Source organism: Podarcis tiliguerta (assembly GCF_965153285.1).
Source record: "Podarcis tiliguerta genome assembly, chromosome: 2".
Taxonomy (NCBI): Eukaryota; Metazoa; Chordata; class Lepidosauria; order Squamata; family Lacertidae; genus Podarcis; species Podarcis tiliguerta.
The window spans coordinates 81,278,208-81,305,053 of NC_139535.1; the positions used below are offsets into that span (position 1 = coordinate 81,278,208).

The 26,846-nt window shown below is 41.5% G+C and overlaps 2 protein-coding genes across 21 annotated transcripts in view; one reads left to right on the plus strand and one right to left on the minus strand.

Annotated features, from left to right (window-relative positions):
* The window catches only part of LOC310672482 (uncharacterized protein), a 36,834-nt gene extending 36,295 nt beyond the window's left edge, over window positions 1–539 (plus strand). For all 19 annotated transcript variants that reach the window (XR_014508598.1, XR_014508599.1, XR_014508600.1 and 16 more), the window contains one exon: window positions 324–539. The gene's annotated coding sequence lies outside the window, so the exon portion shown is untranslated. The remainder of the gene's footprint in view (window positions 1–323) is intronic.
* The window catches only part of BRD4 (bromodomain containing 4), a 42,966-nt gene extending 28,877 nt beyond the window's left edge, over window positions 1–14,089 (minus strand). Inside the window, exons 1-6 of one of the 2 annotated variants that reach the window (XM_083429667.1) lie at window positions 13,775–14,089; window positions 11,503–11,640; window positions 10,426–10,561; window positions 9,065–9,354; window positions 4,131–4,493; window positions 318–446 (exon numbers count right to left, since the gene is read on the minus strand). In XM_083429667.1, coding sequence (XP_083285793.1) covers window positions 318–446; window positions 4,131–4,493; window positions 9,065–9,354; window positions 10,426–10,561; window positions 11,503–11,640; window positions 13,775–14,059 — 1,341 coding nt within the window. In that variant the 5' untranslated portion in view covers window positions 14,060–14,089. The remainder of the gene's footprint in view (window positions 1–317; window positions 447–4,130; window positions 4,494–9,064; window positions 9,355–10,425; window positions 10,562–11,502; window positions 11,641–13,774) is intronic. The other variant, XM_083429668.1, reaches the window with a different exon arrangement.
* Between the last annotated feature and the right edge of the window lie 12,757 nt (window positions 14,090–26,846).

A 26,846-nucleotide genomic window follows, 5' to 3' on the forward strand; every position in this document is an offset into this window, starting at 1 on the left:
CCATGCTCAGTGGATACAAGCCAGAAGACTCAATAGAATCACATTCCTCCTCTTTCCCCACAAAGTTTGTCAACCAGGTTTTGAGCTTTTCTCAAAACTAGGCCTCATGTCCAAGACCCTACTGAAAAATAAACGGTGTACGCATATTTTACAGATACATTTTTTGCCTAGAGTAATGTATATATTTGGTGCTTATAATTGCATGTTTTATGTTAGTTTAATATTTCAGTATTTTCTTCTGATAATTAGATTTTGTTGAACTCTTAAAAAGTAACATTTTAATACAGAACTTAATTTTAAAGAAATATTTTCTTCACCTGCAGTTTCCGTGCCATAGCAACCACCTCATGATCAGGAGGATTATACTTGTAACAATTGGAAAACATCAATCTGACATCAGCTGCAAATTCCTGAGCATCTCTATAATCCCGGTTCTCCAGTTTCGACTACAAATGTAAAAAAATAAAATTCTGCCATTAATATTTCAAATACAATATATGAAGAATATGGAACAATGAAACCAATATTTTGCACTTCTATCACGTGTCTGTCTGTGGGTATATGCACATGGAAGCTACAGCAAGATTTATTACAGGCAATGGTTATACTTTAGAGATGTGTGCAGTAAACTACTGTTTACAATGCTCTGAAATTTCTCAGAACACTCAATGTTGTGGCGAGCAATCTATTATAGGACATGTGCACTAGCACAGCAGATCCTTGAAAGGTATTTGCCCATTCTGGAAAGAAGTCTAAAAAGCAATTCATAGAATGTTGGCATTCTTACTGCAGAAACATAGAAATCTTTTAAGTAATAAGTTTTTAAAATCCCATAGTTATATATCCTCACTGTCTTTGGAAAGCAGGCCAGATGCATTGAGTGGCACAGTGTAAGACTCAGGAGAACTGCCTCTTCCCAGCAGCCAGAAGGGGCAGCTATTGCAAGAAACAAATAGGGATAAGAAATAGAGTAAGATCTCATCTTTCCTCACCTACAGGAGTAGATTACTTGAATAGTACTTGCACCACAGCTGCATGTTAAGTTCTTTACTATGCTAATAAGATGGATGTTACCACTATAAGGGAAGGTCAATGAAAATCTGGGTTGGCCCTTCCATTAGTGATTAGGCAAACTGAGGCAACTGCAAATTACCACCTGAAGCCCACTGCTTACCTCTCTTGGCTGGCCCTGCTGCTGCCTGTTCGCTGAAGCTCTCTCCTCCCTCCAGGAAAGACTAATGGAGGGAGGCGGAGTTCCATCTCTCAGAGCAAAGCATTTTGGGCAGAGTAGCCATGAAAGTACATGTGCTGCCATGGTTTGCGGTGGCAGCTAATAATGCCTAAGACTGGAGGGAGTTGCAGTAACTTTAAGCTCCCTGATTCCATTTTTAGTATCATTAAGCAGCACCACATGTGTTTTCACGGTCCCCCACCCCAATCTCAGATTCATTGTTCGGAGGTAGGGATCCCTCCAGGACCTTCCTAGAACTAGGCAGGGAGGAAGGAGGTAAGAGGTGGAAGCCTTGTTGGCGCCACAACATAATGTAATCACAAGTGAATGTCTGTACAGTGGTACCTCAGGTTAAGTACTTAATTTGTTCCGGAGGTCCGTTCTTAACCTGAAACTGTTCTTAACCTGAAGCACCACTTTAGCTAATGGGGCTTCCCACTGCTGGAGCACGATTTCTGTTCTCATCCTGAAGCAAAGTTCTTAACCCGAGGTACTATTTCTGGGTTAGCGGAGTCTGTAACCTGAAGTGTAGGTAACCTGAAGTGTATGTAACCCGAGGTACCACTGTATATCAGATCAATACATCCTGAAGTAGCAGCAAAACAAACACAGAAAGCCAATGGGGGTGGGAGAGGTGCTATAGCCAGCACAGCAATGAAGAGAATGGGCAACAGCAGCTTGGGTGATGCAATCTCTTGCACTAGCCCTGATATGAACGCAGCACATTTGACAAATAAAACTACACATGGCATCTTGGGGAAATTTGGTTCACAATGTCTCCGATATATGGGATAGCCACATTAATACAGCCAGCCAGTGCACTCTTGACCATGTTGGTGTGTCCCTACCACCCCCTGGAAGTCTAACTTATGAAGAAACTCTTTTGCATCAACCCATCCTCTTTTCCCTTTATTCCTCCACCTACCTATCCTTTCTGCCCAAAATTATTAACAAGATTCAATTAATTTATTCCCCCTCTCCACATCAAATCTGTCTTAATAATTACTTTTAAAAGCAGACCTGTAGCTCTGACAAGAAGCCTGGTTTACAAAAACAGAAAATGTTTACTTCTCTGTAGTTCATCCTCATTCCCCACTTCCACACAGCAAAGCCTTAGGCACAGACAAGGTGACCAACTAGGAACTCCATAGCCCTAAGCTGAACCTGACAAAGAAAAAGCCAGAAGAATTTCTTCCTGTATTAATTTCTATATAAGCAGCACAGCCAATGAAGGTCAGTGGAGTAACCAAAACGAACCCCCCCCTCCCAATTCTTACGGATGAAATGACTGTCAAACTTAGTTGCTGCAGTGTTACCCTGATAGCATCAGAAAGAGAAACTGCAGATGAAATAGCTGAGCTTGGAAGCCAATAATGGTGCTACTGGTATTAAATAGGACCTTATGTATGGCTCCAGTCTGAGCAACTCTGCTAAGAACAAACTCCTGTACATCACCTATATTATCCTTCATAAACTCACCTATATTATCCTTCAGAAACTGACTCTCTGGCTTTGACCATTTAATTCTGCTTCTGGCCCTCTAATGCTTAAAATCCAACCATCTACCTGTATTTCATCACATTACATGCCTATGGCTATGCAGACTTGTGGTTTCTGCTTTTGGACTTGACCCATACGTGCCTTGGTACGCACCCTTTGAGTATGTGACAATGTGGTATACCCATTAGATGGGGATGGTGAGTACTTTACCATAGTTGTGCTATATCATAGAAAGCATGGCTTGAACCCTAAATAGGAGCATTCTACATGGCAACATTTTGTCGCAAGTCTTATTATTATGTATTAATACTGAACATGTGTCATCAGAGTCCTATACAGCTTTAAATCCTATTCAGCCTTTCAACTCATTAGTGAGGCATCATCTCCTAATCATCTTTCTACTTTTCCCTTTTCTATTCCATCAAGAAAGTTGTCATTATTTTCTGCACTAACAGGTGTACAAAACCTATTTTGTTGATTTCTAATTACATAGCTTTCCCACTGTGCTACCCCATGACTTTATATATTAATTGACGGTGAGCTCTGGAACACCTTCTGAGCATCTGTGCTCTCCCTGCCAAGAAAACTGTCCCCCAGCTCCACCCTGGTAGTACAATTGCTTGCACATTTGCTGCTGGTTCTGGAAAGTCCTATGGTAGCGGCATACTAGCTCTGAGCAAAGGCTACAAATAGGAGAAGTCCCTTCATGGTGGGACTGAAATTGATATGAAATTAATAACCTATTTGTGGTGAAGCTGAGAAGTCTGACTATAGGGAGCAGCTCTTTCACTGAAAGATGAAAACTGCCAATGGTTTCTTAATCACTTGCTAGTGTCACCTCCACAGTAAAGATAGTACTTTGGACTTGCTGAAGAGGAAGAAGAAAAGCTAGTCACTTTCACTGCTATTTTTTGCAGCCTCTGTAGATATCCCAAGGTTGATCAAGATTTGTGCATCTAACTGCACCTAGATTTTTCACAGACCAGCATACATAGTTGTTTTTGCATCCAACGACCAAAATCAAACCCTCCCTTCTAGTGGAAATTAAGCTGAAAATACTGTAACTGGACAAAAGGGCCAAGAATACTTGTCTAAACCAGAGGAACTACAAAATCAGAAATCAAGCCTCCCTATCCACAAAGAATAATATAAACAGATGATACTCCCTCACATTCCAGATATTAATGGAATCAAACTCCTGTCAGTCTCAACCAGCAAAGCCGAGGGTTAGGGATGATGGGAGCTTGGAATCTAGCAACATTTTAAAGATACACAGTAAACAAGCACATGCTTGCACAAGCAAACACAGGTACAGTTCCTTCATAACTTGCAAGGTGTATAGATGTGTGGGTATTGGCTTTCAGAGAAGACTACATTCACAGCTTAAAACTACACTTACTTTAATTGTGCTCAGATCCATGGGATGCTTAATGATATCACGGTAATCATGAAGCCCAAGTGCTTCCACATCCACAGGTTTGTAGAAGGGCCAGGCGTAGGCAGCATGCTTCTTAGCAAACATCTCTTTTATGATGCCACTACAATATTTTAATTGCTCTGACACTTTATTACTGCTACTCTTCTCTACTACATGCTGCTGAGAGTCTGGAACATCCTTCTTAGGCGGCTTCACTGGTCGGCTTTCTCTTCGTGGACCTGTCTTGGCAGCCTTGGGTTCTGTGGGCAGTGATGAGGACTCATGAACCGGGTCTATTGTTGTTGGAGTTGTAGTGTCTGCTTTCCTCTTCACGCCTTTTTTTGTCTGCAAAAGCAAGCAGACACTCTATGTAGCCTTCTGTTACTTGTATTGGCTAGATAGGATCAAGTGAAATCCTCACAACTGAGTAAATACTCCGCATAAGAAGGGGAAAACACCATCACAAACACTTCCCACAAAAATGGCATTGGAAAAGGTTCACTTTTCCCCATAAGATTTTAATAAAGCTTTTTATGATACAATAAGATAAAAGCTAAAGAAAAACGAAGAGAAAAGAACATGCAGAGTCGTCTCTCAAAGGTAGCTCTTAACCCTTGCCTCACTTTTGATTTCTAGAAAATATGCTTAACTATAGTTAGGCCAAGTATATAATTCAACGTAAGTATCAAGTTTACGGGAAAAAGAGAAACAGTTAAAAATCACATAAAAATCTTAATATCCAGTGTAGTGAAATATGGGGACCAGCAGTGTAGCTGTGTGCCATGAAGCCCCTGGTTCAAATCTTCGTCTTAGCCATAAATTCACTAGGTGGCCTTAAGCTATTACGTGAGGTGCGGGGAACGTAAGGCCCTCCTGGCCTCTCTATCTGGACTGTGGGACTTTCCCAGGCCACGCCTCCTCACTGGACTTACTCTGCACCCTTGTCAGCTTTTGTGTGGAATGTCCTTGGACTATGCTTGCCTGGAAGGACAACATGTGTGTGCGTGGAAGCTTTTGGCTGGAATGCAGCCCATTATACAGAGTTTAGAGTCATGTCTGTTGCTATGCCCACCTTTTCCTTGGCCCCATCTACCACCACCACCATATGGCCCCCAAAAGATTGCTCATGAGGAATGCAGCCCTTGGGCTGAACAAGATTCCCCACACTTGCACCGTAGTCTCTGCTTCTCATCTGTAATTAGGGGGTCATAATACCTTGTTCGGGACGCGGGTGGCGCTGTGGGTTAAAGCCTCAGTGCCTAGGGCTTGCCGATCGAAAGGTCGGCGGTTCGAATCCCCGCGGCGGGGTGCGCTCCCGCTGTTCGGTCCCAGCGCCTGCCAACCTAGCAGTTCGAAAGCACCCCTGGGTGCAAGTAGATAAATAGGGACCGCTTACTAGCGGGAAGGTAAACGGCGTTTCCATGTGCGGCTCTGGCTCGCCAGAGCAGCGATGTCACGCTGGCCACGTGACCTGGAAGTGTCTTCGGACAGCGCTGGCCCTTGGCCTCTTTGAGTGAGATGGGCGCACAACCCTAGAGTCTGTCAAGACTGGCCCGTATGGGCAGGGGTACCTTTACCTTTACCTAATACCTTGTTCAAACTTTTTAAACAGGGAGCCAGTTCACTGTCCCTCAGACACTGTTGGAGGCCGGACTATAGTTTGAAAAAAAATATGAACGAATTCCTATACACACTGCACATATTTTATTTGTAGTGCACAAAAAAACAGGAAAAACAAAGGAGGCAGGATTGTTACAGAACAGGTCTGTCCATGCACACCTCTTCCCACACAAACGCCCGGGAGGGGCAGCAAAAGGAGAAACCTGTGCGCTGATGGGTTTCGTCCACTGCCTCCGAGGAGCCTCCCCCATAGCACTCACAAGGCAGGGAGATACAGAGTCCAAGAGGAACGTGGGGAAGCGTTAATTGCACGTGACTCAAGGCTGGCCACGCCTGCGAGTGGGAACTAAGGGAGCTGCAGCTGGGTCCAGGGCAGCGCACCTCTTGCTTCCCGCCCCTAAGAAATTTCAGAGGGGCAAGAGGGGGAAAGGCACGCCAAGAAGAGCCTGTCTCTGGGGCGGGGAAGGAACGAGAACCCCTGCTGGAGCCCCTCTCTCTTGGGAAGGACTCGTCCTTTGCTGCCCAGCGGCGCCCCACTTACTAGGCCCTCCAGCTGCGCCCGAAGTCGGAACTAGAAAAAGTAAGACGGAGGCGGGTTCTGCAATGGCCGGGTGGGCCAGGTTTGGGACCCAGGCGAGCTGGATTTGACCATAGTTTGAGGACCCCTGACTTAGATAATGCATGTGAAACAATGCAAACACTCTAAAGTGCTACATTAAACAGACAGCTTATGCTGCCCACTTAAAATGAATGTTTTAATTTCCTCCCCAATAGTACTAAGTTTACATGATAAGAGTTTCTGAACTGATGACATGAAAACATCACATTTTGAGAATTGAATTCATTACAAGTTCATTTCACTTGAATGCTGTTTGGAATGGTGCTGTTCAAGATGAAAATTTTGAATACCCAGTTTTGAAACTGAGAAAAGCATAGTTGTCTAAAAATCACGTTACCTATATCTACCTTTACAAAACACTCACCACAATCCTATCCAAGTTTACTCAGAGGTAAGTCCTACTGTGCTCAATAGAGCTTATTCCCTCATAAGTACATTTAGAAATGTTGTAATTGTTATCTGTAGTAGGAAGATCTGGTTTTCACTTGCAAGCTCCATGTAAAAGAGAGAGGTGAAAAACAAGGGTCAAACCTCAGTACTGACCTGACCAATGATAGGAATCAAATATCTAAGAATCTGCACTGGAGAGGCTAAAACTGTATCACACTAAAGAGGGGCAATTTCCCATGCAACGACCACACCAATATAAAAACCTGTGCTAACCACTAACGTCTACATTTCGCCATCAAATACACCATCTAGTGGCTGTATTAATCAGACTTTACACCACTTTTGCTTTTCTCTTTGTTGCTTTTCGGTTCCTCGTGGTACAAAACATGGCTTCCACCTGAGGTAGTACATATTGCACCTGGTTCATGGGTGTCGCATTACTTAGCTCAAGCTGACTTACCTCGGACAGTGAGATTGCACAGTTACACATTTCTCTCAAAGATTTTTAAAAGATGTTCTAGGAAGGTAGCAGAGGACATTTCAACCACTTTATTTCCAGGGAAAGCTCAAGGCTCCTTCATGCTTTATACGGGAAACACACAATTTTAAGAATGTGCACACGTAGCAGAAATGCCCAGCCAATTGCAGCTTACTAGTTTGTGTAAAATGAGATTTGTGAAGTGACTCTCAGCATGGGTACACTATTGGGGGGAAGGGGGAATCAACTTTAAGAAAAAGATATATAAGTTTTCTCTTTTACCAAGTCAGTACAATGATTCATCCAGGCCAGCACTGACAATTATTCATGCCTCCACTTAGGAACATAGGAGTCATACTACTGGACAATCTAGCCAAGAATTGTCCACACTGTCTGGCAGAGGCTCTCCGGGGTTTCTGTCAAGAGTCTTTTCCCAAGTAAAGTATGGATTAACCAGTGAAACACAATGGCAATACATCCAATTGAAACATATGTTGGAAAGGCAGTTTGGCCCTGATGCTATAGCAGCATCGGAAACACCCACACTACTACAAGATTTAATCTCTGCAACAAAAACAAAAACTCTACACTTGCACCATATAAAACCCTACTCAACAGGAAGAAATATGATTTAGAATATGATAAGACAAAAGTAGAGTGAAGAGTTAGGGGTACAGATAACAAATGATATATGGGAGTCAAGTATAAAATCAACAGAAATGGCCTCTATGGATCTAAGATTAAGACTTATTAAACAGAAAATAATATTCAGAGTCCACTGGACTCTAGAAAAACTATACCAGAAGAAAATAACAAGTGCAGACAACTGCTGGAGATGTGGGAGTAAAAAGGCGAACTTAGTACATATGTTGATTAACTGCCTGATAAGATCATTTTGGTGTGAGGTGAGGATATTTATAGCAAGAGTAATAAAAAGAAATTGTTATTTAGAGGAACTGAATTTAATTCTAAATTATATTCTGGAAACATGGGAGATTTCAAGGGGTCAAAAAATAAATAAATGGATGTATCGTGCTATATTAGAAGCAAAAAACCTTATTTTGATGAATTGGAAGAGCCGCAAAAAGATTTCATTGAGCACATGATTGATAATATGGACAGATTAGCTACATACAAACAAATTGCATGTCGACACAAAATAAGAATGGATAAATATGAAGAAATCTGGAACCAATATTTAAGCGATAAGGCGGATGGTGGTGGGAAGTAGGGGGAGGAGAGAGAGGTGGGAAAATATTGTTTTAAAAGGTGTAGTCATAGGTATATCACTGTATTCAAATCTGAATTGTCAAATTGTGTTATTATTGTTATTATGGTTTTTGTTGTATGTCTCTTTTGCGGTTGATGTTTGTATTGAAAAAATGATTAAACAAATTAAATTTTAAAAAAAGAGTCTTTCCCAGCCCTACCTAGAGATACCAGGAACTGAACCTGGAACCTTCTGAATGCAAAGGATGGGCTCTATCACTGAGATTCAACCGCTCCCATTGGTCTCATGCAGAATTCTTTCCCGACCCAAAGGAGACATACCAAGGATAGAACTTGGGTCTTCTACAAGCACAGCATATATTCTAATATAACCCTGCTCTCTAACCTTCAGAGGTAGAAGATTACAGGCAAACAAAATTTAAATGGGGGGAAGTCCTAACTCTGCAAGAATGTAGTGAGAGAACCTTAAGCAGAAATATGCCCTGGATCAATATAGCTTTTGGCAAGCCATTTCACCTATTCATCTAAAACTGTCACTTGCCATAATGAAACAAAAGAGCAACGCTGTAATTTACTCACCTTCATGGGCTGTGCAGCAGTTGGGATAATTGGTTGGTGTGTTTGAATGGGTTGGGGGACAGAAGCTGAAGGAGGGGGAGGGGGAGGAGGAGGCTGGGGAGGTGGTGGTGGGGGAAGCTGGGGAGGCACCAGCGTTGGTAATGGCGTCTGGACAATGTGGTCAGGGGTCACAGAAGGAAAGGAATGAGTTGTTTGCACCGGCTGAGGATTTGGCTGTGAAGCCTGCGTCTGTGGTGGGGATGATGCTTGAGTTGTATTCTGTACCGTTGATGCTCCAGCCTTGGATGTAACTGTTAGAAAAGGAAGCAGAGTCATGTGATGTACCCAGCAAACCTCAACACATGCAAAAACGTAGTTCAAATAGCCCAACCCCCTGCAGGAGAAATCACTGTTATGCCATGGAAATGCTGGGGAGATGTAGGCAAATCAAGAGGCTGTGAAATTGAAAGCCTTGTTACCAGGCTCATTATCTTCAGCTGGCTGATAGCCTAGTTACCTGGTTCATTATCTTCAGCTGGCTGCGCAACAGGCTGACCATTCTCAGTGCTCCTTCCAGAACTGGTTTTTTTTTTTTTTTTTAATTTAAGCTAGACCTGCTTGCTCAAGGACTTTGAGCAAGACTGGTTGAGTGTGGACAAAGCTGGAGGCCTTCTGCGCCTCCAGGAGAAACCAATGCTATGCCTTGCAGGCGCTGGAGGGAGGTGGGCAAATAGACTGGCTGTGTGACTGGGAGCCTCATTACCTGGCTCATTATCATCAGCTGAGCAACAGTGACTGCTGTAGCTATTTCTGGGACTGCCTTTGGGGTGCAGGGCATATCCCCCCCCCAAAAAAATAATAATGAATTTTTGCTTACCCGTGTTACTGTTTTTCCTTTCTTTATAGAGATTGATGTTTTGGGGCTAAACTGTACATGAAATTGGAGATACGAATTCCTACCTCTTCTTAAAGTGAGAGCCTTCTATTTGGATAGTTTTTGGTTTGTTGGGGGAGAGGCATGGGAAGTATTGTTACCCTGTACATTGGAAAACTAAAGAAAGTGATTTCTATACTCCACTTTCCCAGGCTGAGAGCCTATTAGCAGGGATAGATTCTGCCCCCCACCCCAAGACAAAGGGAGTGATTGATGTCGATGCTTTGTTTAAGAGATGTTTCTGCATTATTACTTGCTGACACTAGGTAATTCTCTCTCCCCGACATGGATACTAGAGGTACATGAAACACACACACACAAACTCAAGTTCTTCTCAAGTACAAGCTAATCCACCCTATTCAAATACATAAGTAATGACAGTGAGCACTGGCTAGTCCAAAAGAAAAAAAACCCCTGCAAAGTGAATGGGCAGTCCCAATATCAGTACCTGTTTCCTTCTTCCCCCGTCCTCTTCCTTTTGTCTGGACTATAACAATTTCAGTTTCTTCCTGTGTCATTTCAGATATTTTCTGCAGAAAAAGTTTTTCTAGAGCTTCTGCCATTAAAACAATATCATCCCCTGGCTGAACAAACAAAAAATGTAAGAGGTTACACACATTCATAACTCTAATAGCATGGAAATAACAGAATGACGTGGCAATAAATCTGCCTAATTCGTATCAATGACGCCTGGATGTGTTGGATGCCATGTTCTGGGGTTGTTTCCAAATTCTATTCAAAGCAAACCCACTGAAATTTATGGACCTAAGTTAATCATGTCTATAAATTTCAACAGGTCTATTCTGCCTAAGATGAAGACTGGACACAGCCCTTGATACGGATGTATTTATTGCGATGTGATCTTAAGACGTCGTGCAGAGCTTTTAGATTGCAATTTCCAAGCTGCACGCTTTCATTAAAAAACATCCTTGATATGGATGTATTTATTGCAATGTGATCTTAAGACATCGTGCAGAGCTTTTAGATTGCAATTTCCAAGCTGCACGCTTTCATTAAAAGCCCTGTGGCTTTGGGTTCCCTTTAACCACATCATATTCTACACTGTGTCTAATGTAGTCACTTCTGGGTTCTACTTGACTTTTTCCAAATTAAATTTGGCCATTCAAGTATTTGCCAGCATACAGCTCTCGCCCCCCCCAACTCACTGTATTTCATTATATAACTAAAGTAACATACACACTTATATCTGCTTTTGAAATGGATTCAATAATATTGTTTTGTTGTAGAGATTTATATCTTGTTTCTTTTTGTTGTTGTTTTAAAAAAATCTCAAGGCAGACAAGTTTATCAGTGTTAAACATTTGGAATCTGCTTGTTTTAAATCTCAATTCTGAAAACTGTTAAAAAGTGAAGAATTTTATCTTCTCTAAATAAAGAATATATTTTAAAAGAAATTTTGCTTATAGGGCAGGTAGAAGAAGGAAAATACTGTTGCATGAGAGAAAGTCTCATGCGATGTCACAGACACATAATTTGAAAGCCCAAATATATGAAGACAACATACCTTATTATAGATATAACAGTTTGTAAACATTGTATTGAAGTCCTGGATACATTCTTGAGCATTCCAGTAGTAGTTATTCTCCAAGCGTTTCCTTATTGTTCCCATATCCATAGGAGTTTTAATAATTTTATAATAATCCTGTGGCAACAGAGAAGATTAATTATTATAACTGAACATTTTACCAGGCACACTTCATTCAAGCCTTTCAGGTAGAAAAGCTTATAAATTTTCTCTCTGTCCCAACTCTAATAATTAATATGTCAACATATTTAGTAACAATGTCTAGAAGATAAAATAATTTTAAACCTAGAAGCATTCAGAGTCTTATCAAAACAACTGACAAAGAGGGAAATCATTCAACCTTTTAATCCTTAGCTATCGTAATATCTATTTATAACTGCTTCTACACAGTCAGACACATTAGTGCTGTATTATTCACATCTTTTACACCCTTTGTAGCTAATGGCAACTTCAGATGCAACATCCATTGGGGGACTGGTGTGGGGGGCACATGGGTAAAAGAAACCCATTTTAAATCCTTATCCCTCCATAGCTACTTTTAACCAAAGGCAAGACATAGTCCTATCTAGTTCAACCCTCAGTTCCTCTGTGATACTGGGTTTAAAACAGACTTTTAATGTAAAGGAAAGACGCACACCTAATGGCCGATAGAGCCCAAATTTCATGACAATTAATATGGAAAACCATCAGCTGTCTGCTCAAACAATGTAAGGTATCTGCACCCAGTAAACAATGTAAACCAGAACTTTTAAAACAACATTTCTAATGTTGGGAAGGATTCTGGGGCTGCAGTTCACAATTCCTGTCAATAGCTCTCTTTTCAGACCACCAGTTTAGTTAGCTAGTCTTCAACAACAACAGGACATACTGAAAGACAGGGATCTGCCTGAACTGCATGTATAGCTTTAGTAGTCAGGGAATGAAGTAGCCCTGTAAGCATGCTCTGTAACATTTCCATTGGGCTCTGGTAGCCATTTATTTGTTCTTTCTTTGGCAACACAAATTTTCAACAATTTCATGGGCAGAAGCATCCCTGTAGCACCATGCAGTGCTGCACAGCACAGGAATGCTATGGATCAGGCCCATAAAATCAGGATAGGTACACTGGGCATCACAGTTCTTAAAATCAACCTAATATCCTGACTAGGAAGAATACAAGCTGACCACTGACCAAGCATGCAGAGAAATCTATTTAGGAGTGCTCCAACAAAGGAATGTTGTTTCAAACAGCTTGCAAGATTTCTTTCACACTGCCTGAGTAATACAGCTGAATAAAATGGTCCCTGAGTGGTGGGGAAGCAGCATATCAGTGTCCACATTACTATGGTCTGTTGGTTAGCTAGTAAGTAGACTTTGAGGTCTTATTTTCAGATTTTTCACAGAAGAACCCTTTGGATAACTAACAAGATAAATCATGGAGGCATGGCTAATGTAAGCCAAGTAGTAACAAGGTATCAGAAAAACTAAATACGAAAATAAAACCTCCCATTTGCCAACCAAACCAATTATTTAGGTTTGATACGAGGAAAGTTAAGCATCAAGCAAATAAAAATACTCCCATACAATAATTATAAAATAACCTTACCATACAAATAAATGTTGCTGCCACAATTAATTAATTGAAAAGAAATGCTGTGCTATCTGCTATATACAGCCCAAAGTGATACAACTCCTACCCAGGGGAATTATGTCTACATTAGATATACAATACGGGGAGGGATGTTGGGAGCCAGCAATGGCGACTGAAAATATGGATGGGCACACCGGATGATAGCCCTTCTTCACCTTCCAGCTGTATCAAGCATCCTTCCTATGAAATTTAATTCATTGAGCATAACATATGCTGCTTTCATGCTTGATTTTCTCCCCACCCACATGCCTACTCCTTACTCCACATTATCTAACTTATTTCCCTCACTTTACTGTAGGCCCATTTGATGCCCCTTTGTCCTATAATATTCAGTACTTTAGAATCTCAGCTGACCACATGCTTTCTTTAGTCCTGTTCCCAGTCCCTTCAACACTTCTGAAGAAACTCTAACGTTTATGTTTATTTCCGTCCTCATGAAACTACATTTCTATTCCTCTCCTGTTGACCCCCTAGCCAATTCCGCTGCCATGCACATTTTTTTCCACCTTTGGGTTGCTCCTCACCTCCCATCTTCCACAAGCATCCCACCCCTTGCCCTCTCACACCACTAAATGATAAGAGAATTAAAGGAGCAGCAATGTATCTTAAGTCTATACTTACAGGGAGGTTTAGTTTGACAGCATCCACAGGCTGCTGGAAAGGCCATGAAAACTGATGTTTCCATAGTGTCTTGAGCACCACTTTGAGCAGATACTGCAGCTGGTTGGTCATACGCTTGGGTTTGTTAGGATTTGAGGTCTCTGGTGGAGGTGGGTTATTAGCTGCAGTATTGCCTTGTTGGGTTTGGCCCTGTGCCTGTGTTGTAGACATTTGTGTAGCTTCTAGTCCATCCCCCATTACTGGTAAATTTCTCAGTCTTGTCCCAGGGCCACTCTCCGCAGACATGCTATTGATCCCATTGCATTCTCCACTAGGCACTCTGTAAAGCAAATGCAACAATATTAAACATGGGTCAGATAAGGTTAACTATACATTTGTGCACAAAACGTATTTTTTTGTGTGTGCTTCCATTTGCAGAGAGTAAAAGAATGCACCCACACAAGTATGTAGCTTGGTTCACCCTCTTACTTTGTAAAATCCTACACTAGGCTAGCAACCGAACCATCAGAGTACCCTGAACAAAGCAGGTGTGGAGTCTTCTAGTATAATCCATCTTTTCTCTTCACCAAATTTTACTAAACATTTTTCCTGAGAACAAGATCCAACACTGTGCTAGCAGGTATGCCAGGACCTTCCTTTCTACTCCCCCAGCCCCAGAAACAGATTTTGGCAGCATACAAGGGGCTACAGAAAGAAGCAAAAGAAGGGGAAGTTATTTTACACAAGTTCACAGCATCAGCAGGATGCCATAGCTGAATGTTACTCAAAGTCTTTCACAAAAAATGCCTTTAAAGGATGTTTACCCCACTCCTCAAATGAAAAGACTTTCAGAGTAGCTTATATAACATCAATACAAAAGGCAGTCTCTGCTCACAGGCATGCAATCTAAAAGAAATGACACAAAAGGAAAGCAATGAGGAGGGAAGAGGAAGGCAAGCATATTCAGGAAACAATTCTTAAAGGTACATAATAGTCCTCAATGACCAACTGGAATGGAAACAATTCAGGAACAGAGGGAGCCAAATTGAACTGGTCTCAGCTGAGTCGACCGAGTGGTCCTGCTTTCCATCTCTCCCGCTGCAGAAATTTTATGGAATAGCTGCCGGCAGAAGAAGTTGAGAAAAGGAGGAACCCAATGGAGTGTGCCTGCCTCCCTTGTTTCTTACTGCTACTGCCATGTATAGCTGGTTTTGCATTTCTCATCAGCTAGGAGCAGGGTGAGCTTATGCACATCCTACTGATGTGCATGGTGCCTCGGAATGCAACCCCCAGGTAAATGGGGAGCCACCTGTATTAATGCTCAGTAAAGGCCTAGGAGAAAAGGTAAGTTTTTAGGAACTGCCCCAAGCCAATAGTAGGCACTTGTCCTATTTCAGAGGAAAGGGTGCATGCCACAATTGAAAAGGTCCACCTCATGATTGCCACAGGATAGTCGTGGTAAATTGATTTATATACCACATTTCCCACAAAATACCGTATTTTTTGCACCATAACACTCATTTTTTTCCTCCTAAAAAGTAAGGGGAAATGCCTGTGCGTGTTATGGAGGGAATGCCTACGGGTGGCATGCCTATGGATTTTCCTCCTCTAAAAACTACGCGCGTGTTATGGTCGGGTGCGTGTTATAGAGCGAAAAATACGGTACATCTGTATTCAAAGCCGCACAGTTTTTAACAGTTGCAACCAGCAGTGAGCATAGCTTTTCCCTTCCCTCTTTCTGGACTGTTGTTTACTCATGGCAAAAATCTCAATTTTTCTCCCGTACAATGGAAACTTAGCTATTGTTCATTAAAGTTAAACTGGCCATATTTGGAACATTGTATTCAGTTCTGGTTAACAAATCTCAAAAGGGTTAGAACTGGAAAAGATGAAGAAAAAGCAATAAAATGATTAGGAGGTTAGAACACCCTCACTTACATGGAAAATCTAAAATGCTTCAGGCTTTTTGGGTGGCTACAGTGGACAGGTTTATAAAAGCTTTCACTATGTAAAATGATGTTTTTCCTCCTCTCAAAATCCAGAATACAGTCATTAGGTTAAACTGGCAGTAGATTCAAAATGGTTTGGTGTTTTTTTAAAGCACTTATTCACATGACATTTAATTTATAATTTTTTCTACCACACAAAATTATCAAACTTGGGTCCCCAGCTGTTGTTAGACTACAACTCCCATTATCCCTATTGGTTCTGGTAGTTAGGGATTATGGGAGTTGTAGTCCAACAACAGCTGGGGGCCCAAGTTTGAGAAACACTGCATATGTCCTTAAATAGCAGTTATGGGAAACAAACAATAGCGGAGAGCTGTTGCCGTCATGTGCTGCTTTTGAGTTTCCACCAAAGAAAGAAAGAAAAGGATGTTGCTGGCTGCTGTTGGAAACAGGAAGCTGGATCAGATAGATCCGTGGTCTGATTGAGCAGAATTCTCACACTACTCCCTTTTTCCTTACCATACCTTCAACCAGCATGAACCAGTTGGAAAGTTCAGCAGCTATTACTGTCATATAAAAAAGTGGCATCAGTGGTGGAAAAGGTAACAGAAGTATCACTTCCTGCTCTTCCACCCTGTGAATAACTTCACCTGGTGGTGCAGTACACTTCAAGGGATGGTGTTTTTTAATTCTTCCTTCATAATGAAGGGTGGGTAAGAAATCGAATAACAAAATTAAATCAGCATCCCCAATTGCTTTTAGGGAAGAAGCAAAAACTGTTTTGTTCAACAGGTTTCTGCAAGACATTGCTTTTAAGGATGTATAATTGCTGTCTGTTTTCTATTTTTGTTTTTTTATTTGTTACCTTATTATTGTTTTAACATTTGTAAAGCAACATGATTACATTTTAGTAAAGTGATGATAAAATATCAGAAATAATCTGATAACCAATTCTTTTATCAAAAAGCAATAAAAAGGAAATTTTAGGCTTTCGGTCTTAAACAGAAAAATTCTTCAAACACTAACTCAAATTTTTAAAAATGCTACTTATTTCTTTTTTATGTTCTTTTAGGAAATGCCTTGAACAGCCCAGATCCCTTTTAAACAGTGCAATACACAAGGAGTGTCAGGAGAGGGTGCTAAAAGACTGGAACACATAAAGGAGCCCAAATTTCCAAATTCTCTTCTCTCATATACACAAGCTATAAAAGCTATGTGTATCATTTGTGCATGTGAATTATTATTTCTTAGACGGTTAATGCCATAACTGCCCTCCCATAAAGAACATGTAATTTCTAATAAATGACAACTGTGAATTGGTTATTAAAATTACTTGAAATGAAAGAAACTGAAGCAGCGCCCTAAGTGGATGTGTACTGATAGTGAGATCCTGTCTGCCAAAGGAGACATTTGCAACAGGGAGGCACCAAGCCTTCTTGATCTCAAAACCATGGGTGGCTAACCTGTGGCTCTCCAAATGTCGTTGGACTACAACTCCCATTATTCCTATCATGCCGGCTGGAGCTGAAGGGAATCGAAGGGCAACAAGTTAGCCACTCTTAGGAGCAGCAGCTACATTCAGACATCAAACTATGCTTCAGTGTGACAGGGCCAAGCATAGGTGAGTGTTAGGATCCACTGATGCCCCTTCCCTCTCCTCTGGTGTAGCTAAAAGATAATAAACCTTTGCTTCCAAATTCAACAACCCTGAGTTTCACATTATGTCTGAGCTCTATAATATGATCAGCCATCTTCAAATAATGGGTTATGAAGTTTAACTATCCAGTTTCATTTATTAAATTTCCTCCCAAGGAGCCCATGGTGGTCTGTATCTCTGGTTTATCTATATAACACTAAGCTAGCATTTACTTTATTTTACAAAATCTTGGCAAACTTCTCCTCCTGGCTTGAGGTGATGAGGAAGTATATGAGTCCGCGACTTTGGTCATACTGCTTCCTGCTCACGAACATAGTGCTAAATCATGGTTCAGCACTGCATGCGAACTGGGCCTTTGTCAGGTTTGACAATAATGACAAGGGGTGGTTAATAAAAAGTAAAATGAAAGCTTTTGAATTCCTACTTGCAACCATGCCACATGGAAAGAGGAGGGAAGTGATTGAACTTAAAGTTTGTCTAAGCTCGTTCCTGACAGGCTAAACCATGGATTACTCTGACCTGTGAATGTAACTACAGTATTGGTATAGTTTGCACATAGCTCCAGAGCATGGTTTAGTGCTACATGTGTAAACTGGAATGAGCTCAACCTCAGGCTTACACACTCCATCCTCCCATATGGCTAGGTGGTTTTGCTAGCATTTAGTTTTACTTTCTCATCATGTTGTCTTACAACCAGGACTATCATTTATCACAGACTTAGTTTCAAAACAAGCCCGAGGCTTCATTCCAGCTTGTGCACAAACCACTAAACCATTATTATCAGTACTGAGGCTCAACTCTACCTTTTGCAAGCTTTCTGCTTCCTTATGACTGCCTACATCAGGCTTGTGAAGCCAAGGTGTTTGTTCCTTGTTCTTTTACTTTGACACTTGGCCAGTGGCCACAATACAACACTGGGAGTTGAATCTACAGTGCAATTTTATGTTTGTTTACTCAGAAGCATGACTCACACCTAAACACACAATATTGCATACCGTTTCTATTACTGCAATAGAAATTTTTTTTTTTAACCTAGTTTACAGACCCCCCTGAAGTTCATTCATGAACCACAGGTTAAGAACCCCTGCCTTACAGAATTAACTACTTTTAGCAGAGACTGAATGAAATTCATACAAATTTGACAAACACTGCTATAAACTGTGAATTAATGAACTTCCACACTCTATTAGAATAGCAAAAGTAATGTAAAACGGCAGGCTCTAGATACAGAAGTAATTTACAAACAGGAGGTTCAAATTATATAAGGTACAAGTATTATTAATGCATTATGGCTCTCAAAGCAGGAGACAGGCCTTCTGAGACAACAGTTTTAAGGATGGAAAGTTGTTCCCTAAAACAATGCACTGTGTGTGTTCAGTGGTTTAGCTCTGACTGAACATCTTTATTTTTTCATCATATTGCTTTCTTCTTGGAACTTTTAAATCTTTCTATGTGACAAGATCCTGCTTCCACCCTTTTATTTTGGTCTACTTAGCTCCATACCTGAAATGATGAGCAACTGTAGTATTTTATTTAACCTCAGTCAGCTTCAATCCATTTTAAATCAATGCACGTTATGTTTCCCCAACAGTTTTATTCACGGTGGAAAACAGGTACAAAAGAAAGAGATATTTGACACTATTGTTGTAGCATCTCTCCTTTGGTTTTGTATGTAATGATTCCAGCACAAACACACATAATCATTAACTGTGAACACACAGCAGCACCAGAGAATGCAGAAGTTGGCTATCACTGCTCCAGGTCAAGAAAGGAGAGTTGACTGAATAATTACTACATGTTACCCCTATCAAACTAATGTCCTAGCATGACTACACAGAACTAAGGTTCGGCTAGAAAAGTCAGAAGTGCAACATTTGCCATGACTGAACAAAAAGCAAAAGGACAGAGGTCAACCTACAAGGAGTATGCCTGGAGTAAGTGCATACAATTACCAAGCTGATTCATCCCCTATGTGCAGATTTCATGGCCAGCAAGAAAATCAATACTTCAGACTAACATGACATTCTTATTGTTACAAAAGGAGGGCTACCATGACATTTCCTGTTATATCCAAGTCGAGAGACTGTAGTTTAATCCTGATTTAATGATTTCAGATCTCGATTTGTAGTTTGAAATCAAACCATTGTCTCTTAAGCCTACATGATTATAAATACATCTCCTGCCCCCCAAAAGAAAATGGATTGGCAATCTCTTATAAACACACAGAAAGTAAGGGTGATTACAACGGTCAAGTACTGAACGTCCTCACTTAGCACAAGCCACTTGGGTCCTCCAATGGGCTCCACATAGCAAAGCAGTTAGGAACCTCCAGCCCATAGATAAGGTGCTGCAGGAATCTTAATGTGGTCTACAAGGCTGTCTCCTTGAAATAATGCCTATCTGCCCCACACCTGTGATTTCAGGTGTAGGGGCAGGTGAAAGCAAGGCTACAAAAGAACAACTGAGAGCCTTAAAGGTGTGCTCCTGATAGTTCCTCTGCAAGTGAGGATTGCTGTAAATGCTAATTTGGTGCTGACAGCAAGCCCCACTGGGATCAGCTGCTCTATGGAGTTCTCAATCAAAAGCTTCATAGTTCAGCCCATAAGGGGCTTGCGATCAGAGCTGATAAGAGAAATACTTCATTTTCCCACATGGTTGGATTTCAACAGTTGAAACTAAATCACACAGGCAAAGGAAAACACTCCACCAGAAAATACAGTGATTTCAAGTGATTTACAAATGAGCAACCTATCCCACAGGCCAAAGTGGCATGCAGGCATTGGGGGAAGTCTGAACTTGTCCACTGGCCAGATCCAGTTTTCCACCCCTGAGACAGGAGATAACCAGACCTGGACCTGTAAACACACCTTCCTTCTGAGTACTCAGGTGATAACTTTTAAATTGAGCATTGAATTAGTCATTAACATTGCAGTCATGTACATATATTTGTTTTTGCTTTTGCGCTGTCTTGTGATTGGACCATTTTGCCATCTCATTTATCTCATGCACTGGGAAAGGGGTGGGATTATTAAACATCTGAAGCAAAAAAGGAAAAGGAAATCCAAGCAGAATGGGTAGAAGCTAGTTTGGACTCTTAGCCAAATAATGCTGATAGTAGGTGAGCTATGATTTGATCCAGCAAGGAACTTGCGTCCTTAAGCCAAGCTGCATACTGAATATCCTTTAGAAGTGACTAAGTTGTGCCCCAACTGTTGAAGAGTTCCTGTGTGCACAGTCGTGCTCTATAACTTAATACACATTGGTAGATCACAAGAACTCTACTGCAAAACAGTAAGGCAATAGAATACTGAAGTTGGTCCACTCCTGGTCCCTTGAACAGTTAAATATTATCAATTAGATGCTAATAAACTTTTTAAAAACCTAATTGGTATGCTCTCTGCTGTGGGCTGGCTGACTTATATGCACAAAAGTGGGAACCACAAAATGCAAGCATGAAATTGTGGCAGTCACCTGTTATTTCCATGAGCAGCACAACATGCACTGTTTGCATACAGAACATAAAACCTTCACAAGCACACACAATGAAATCAGACATGGTGGCAATTCAAGGCCTATAACTCTGTAAGTTGTTCCTGTTCAGAGACCGCTACTGTTAAGCAAGAGGTCAGCTAGGAAATTAGGTCCAATTGTTTAACTGGAAGCACAAAAGCAAAAACGCTACAAGGCAGATAATGACAGTTCCTATGTAAATACATTGTAAAAGGCCCTGATTCCTGCACTGTTGGGAAGTAAGGGGCCCTTACTACTGCAATTCTATCAAATGATCACACGATTCATTTTGAAATTCCTGACTTCATGGAATATTTGGTAATATTTGATTATGGTTAAATAAACACTGTAGTGACTAGTAAATTAACTGGCCTATCAACTCTAGTCTATGTATTTGTCATATAACTGGATACTATATTGCATATACAAATCTAAATCTGAATATACAGTATTTGAAGGCATTCCATTCAACCCTATCTGTTATTAAATGATAGGATCAATTAATCAAGGTCTATGGAATAATGTGTAAAGAGGGAAGAGAAATTTCTCTCTCACTGGAAGTGAGAGCAGTCTAATAAGAATAAATGGCAGTGGGTTCATAACATAAGACATGTTTGCACATAATAATAAGCACAGAGGCTTTGGCTTCCCCTCATGGTTTGTTTAAAGAGAAATAAACCACAGGCTCTGGGTTGCATGAAATGCTAGCTCAGTGCTGTGGTTTGCTTCTTCCTTCCTTGGCAAAAGTGAAGAGTGTGATTTGAGTAGCCTACACCAGAACACAGCTTGTTCATGGTCAGCCAGTTTGTTTGTAACTAAGGGTTACCATAATGTGCCAACCAGGCTGCAGAGGTGTTTCTTCACGTAGGACATAATAAATCTAGATATACATTGCAACAATGCATGGCAAAATTGTTGCCAACTTTCACGACTTTAAAAAAGGATTGGACAAAGTCACTGACTAGTAGGCACAGCATATAAAGCGCTGGGAATATTGCTATTTAAACACTTTATGAGTATGTACTAGGTATTAGGGTCAGTCTGAAGCAGGACCACCTGGGTGAATTTTACCCGTATGCTTTTCATATAATCAGTTATCCATATATCCATATAGAACCATATATCTTTATGATGATTTTATATAATCCATGCTTGAATCATGAAGGCTTTTGCAGAGCTTAAAGCAAATTGCTTAGATTTGAAAAATCCAAAAGGACCTCTGCCCCAGTTCTCTCCCCTTGTTCTTCTTATGTCCTCAATGTCTCGCCAACATAAGGGGGGAAGCAATAAATCTGATGTGCTGGCACTTTCCTCCTGTCCAGGCAGGGTCCTTAGCAGCTAAAACAGGAAAACGCTAACCACAAATGTCCCCGTATAGCAAATGTTGCGTAGGAGAGCTATCAACAGCGTAATGGCCGAATAAAGTTCCTTTCTCCTTTCTTACCATAAAGCAAAGGAAAGATCGAACTGATGTACAGACTGAAGAAAGCAGAAGTTGGGAGGGAACTCTTTACATGATCACTTTACACCACAAATTACCAACATCTGAAGTCTCAAACTAACTTTCGTGAGCAGTCATGAGCAACCTGACTTCACCATTAGGTTAGCACCATCTAGCAGTAAGGACTTCATCATTATGGAGCGCATGCATTTAGGTACAAAGCCACAATAAATTTCTTTTTTGGAAATTTTGCATAATAACAAGGTTTTTATTTTCTGTAGAACTAAAACCTAGGGCAAACATTTTATCACATCTTGATTAAAATTTAATGTGGCCACCAAAAAGAGGGAGGGTGGGGGGGCATACCAGTTAATTATCTCTGCATTATAGTCCCCCAAAGTAATTTACCCACAGTTGTACAAAAGGTAACATGTGATACTTAAAATTTCTGAACACTTGCACATTTTATCAAGATGTGACAAAGCACGTCCAGTTTGTTCTACATTTTATAAACCAAGCAAAAGCAGAATAAAATATAAGAAATAATACGCATTATTATATGTGAAAAATATGGAGTTGTCGACTAAGCATGCAGAGTTGGAGACCACCAATCCTGGTCCATTTGGCCATGCAGTGTTCTGTAGAAGAGAATTAATTTGGATGTAATTGAGAAGTCATTCTCTTTGTTATGCACAGATACAGCCAAAGTACAAATACTATTTACACCAAGCTATAACTGATTCCAATGCATATCACTAGTTCTACGAAGTTAGATGGATTATATGTAAGAGAGAAAGATTTTTATCTTCATAGTAAAATGTATCAATAATTTTTAATGTATTTTTATTAAAGATTTATTGGTTTACAAAAGTATGTGCAATGTCTCTTTTTTCAAGTTACAGATATTAGTGTTACATCAGGAAGAAAAGGGGGGAAAGAGATGGAGGGGGAGAATGGTGAGTGGGGGTGGGGTCAGGTGGCAATGTTTCTATTTTACTTAATGTATGTGTGGGGTTTTGTGTCAGCGTCGCTTGTGCAGGTTCTCTTTGCTATTTGCTTGTGTTCCTCTGGTGCTGAGAGAGGTTAGGGGTTGGCCTAGGGTGTAATTGTTCATTCGTGATTGGTTGTGGTGAACTTTGTTTTCATGTGTGAGTGGGGGTAGGTGGATGTTTCGGATCAGGTTAGCCATACTGATTTGTATGCTGTTGGTGGATTCTTGTCGTTGTCTTGTTGGGCTATGTATATGATAAAGGGGAGCCATACTGGGGTGAAGGCGTCTTTTTCTATTTGTCCCCGTGTCAGGGACGCGGGTGGCGCTGTGGGTAAAAGCCTCAGCGCCTAGGACTTGCCGATCGAAAGGTCGGCAGTTCGAATCCCCACGGCGGGGTGCGCTCCCGTCGCTCGGCCCCAGCGCCTGCCAACCTAGCAGTTCGAAAGCACCCCCGGGTGCAAGTAGATAAATAGGGACCGCTTACTAGCGGGAAGGTAAACGGCGTTCCGTGTGCTGCGCTGGCTCACTAGATGCAGCTTGTCACGCTGGCCACGTGACCCGGAAGTGTCTGCGGACAGCGCTGGCTCCTGGCCTCTAGAGTGAGATGAGCGCACAACCCTAGAGTCTGTCAAGACTGGCCCGTACGGGCAGGGGTACCTTTACCTTTACTTACAGTTTCAGTGTATTGGTTAATTTTTCTAGCAAGGCTGTTTTCCATACCATTTGTTACCATTGGTCCATGCTTACTCTTGACAGATCTCTCCAGTGTCTGGTTATGATGTTTCTGGTTGCTGAGAGTAGGTGGGTTATGAGTTAAATGTATCAATAATTTAAGGCAGACTAGGGAGCCTCAGGTTACATCCAACTAAGCTGTCCCATTTCTGCAGGTTGAAAGCCTTGTTTGTGTGACTTCCTCGCCCTCTCTTCTCTACACACCCTTCCAAATCTGCTTCAGAGGTTTTGGGAAAACTCCAGAGCAGATCTGTGGATGCCGCAGGGGAAGAAGTCCCATTGCACAGGTGGAAGTACTTGGGCCAATGGCATAACTTCTTTGGATACAGGCTTTAGGGCCAAATGAGGCCTTCCAGGCCGCTCTATTCGCTCCACAGGATTCTCTCTAGGCCATAGTCCTTTTCAGGCTACACCCCTCGCTGGCTGTGCTCTGTACCCTCCTTGAATACTTTTGCTTAGTTGAAAGTGTCCTAGACTTATGATAATGACTCTAGGTTGCCTGAGTTTTTGTGTGGCTGAAATGTAAAAGCAAGCCTAATAGACAAAAATCAGCAGAGATTCAGGGTTACTATAATACAGGAGTGGTCAACTCCCAAGAGACTGCGATCTACTCACAGAGTTTAAAAACTGGGAGTGATCTACCCCATTTTTAGGGGTTCAGGCCAAACATTTTGAGCTTTTTTAAGGACGGAAAGCCCTGTTTTGGGGGGTTCAGGTCTAAGTTGTTGAGCTTTTCTTAGGGGAGCCAAAGGTGTTGAGCTTCTTTTGGGGGAGCTAGTGATCTACCAGTGATCGACCACAGACGTCCAGTGATCTACTGGTTTGACATGCCTGCTATAATACATTAAGATTATAAGCCAAGCCAGGGGGAGACAAGAATGGAATGAGTCAACAACTTGGAAGATGCAGAAAATATTTCAGCTGGGATGAGGAGGAGTGAAGACTCAAACTAATAATGAAGGAGAAAATGGAGCACCTCCAGGAAGACTGACTAATCAGGAATACAGATATCACAATGAAGTGTTCAGATAATGTGGAATCAAAATAAGAGAACTACAGAACAAAATGAACTATGAAGCAGTTAACATCCAAGATGAAAGCAGGAATTTGGATTTTTTTCTGTACACATTCTACGTTGTTCCAGTTCATTAAATAGCTTGCATGATACTGATCAAATAACTTAAGAACAGCAAGATGCTTACATCTTAACTACATTCACTAACTAGGCACATACTGCAGATGTTTGACAGTACTCCAGTTGACCAAACTGGGGCCACGGTTTGGGAGATCCAGGGAAAGCTACCCTCAGTGGTTCCCTCTCAATGATGCCCACCCCCTGCACCTGTTAATTGGAGGACAGGTGCATGCCTGCCCCAGGTGGTGCATCCAACAAGTACCAGGGTAACACGGCACACGTTAACTTGCCCATGCCATAATGTTGATTACATTGGGGCAGTGCTAGGGAGGACAGGTGCATGGACCAGGCGCTTCACTCATCAATACCAATGGGCTGCACCTCCATTCCCTTCTAGCCACCACCATGCTAATTACAGTGGCCCTAACATACACGTGTTGGGAATGGCACTAGCATAATGAACAAGGTGGTGGTGAGTAAAGATGCACTACATAGGGTCAGCCATCCCCCCAGGTTGAGCCACATCCGCTATGGTGGTAGCAGTGAGCCCTGTTGGGGTTCCATCATCCACTCAAGTTAGTGACCAAAATTTATTCAAGGATAGCTTAACTGGAAACACTCTTTGGCACTACCCTCAAAAGACGTCTACCTAATTAGGAACACAGGCACAGTCAATAAAAAATAACAAGCATTCCTGCCTACACAGACTCATGCTAGCTGTTTGTAGCATAAAACAGGCGGAGGAGGGAGAACCAACATTTGTAATGTTTCCAAGCCTGGTAGCCCAAAGAAAATTCTTACACACCACAGGTGACTAGATGAGTGGCTACTCTGATAAAGGGCCTTTCTTACTGGGGTTATACAGTGGAATAGTGCTCAGCCTGTAAAAAGGTAAAATTATCATTAAAATTATTTTATTGTAAAAGATGAGGCAAGTGAGAGAAGGGGGGAGTTATATTACTTGCTGCCTGTAATGTGAGGCCATTACACTGTTAAGTGACAGTGACACTTGAACAGTCATTGTTACACTGCTGCAGTTCCTGCATTAGCTAGAGGAAAAACACTGTCCTAGTGACAATGCAGTCATTGGTAGGGAAGCTAGATTTCTGCATAAAAGAAGGGCTAGAAGAAAAGAGGTATTAATGCCCTGCAACAAGATTAATTCTTTTTATTATTATTAAAAAAAAACCTGTAACTCAACTGCAAGTAAAACATAGCGCAGCATCCAGCTATTGTGTCCTGCCACTGCAAGGATTTCTGTTTGGCCAATGGAACTTCCTCCCTCTCTTTCCCTCATGTGTGCCCTTAGTCTTTCCTAGGAGGTTTCCTTAACTCCTAGGAGTTGTGGAGGCGAGATGGGGGGAAATCTGCTGTGCAAGCAGGAATGCTTGTTCTGATGGAACACGCTAATTGGATACCACTGGTGGTTGTTTAACCACCTGGGTGAATTTATGTTTCCTAATATTTAGCTGTTGAAAGCTATGCAAATATATTCATATTTTGTATGAAGCTTTTAAATGCTTGCAGGTCGTAGTTTGGGAGTATTTGTTGATCTGGCACTCCTGTTTGTTGTGCAGGTGGTGGCTGTAAGGTGTGTTTTTTCCCAGCATTAGCTGGTACGTCAACTACATTACATCTCTTCCTGACAAGAAGAACCTACTCTGTGGAATGTCTTGCC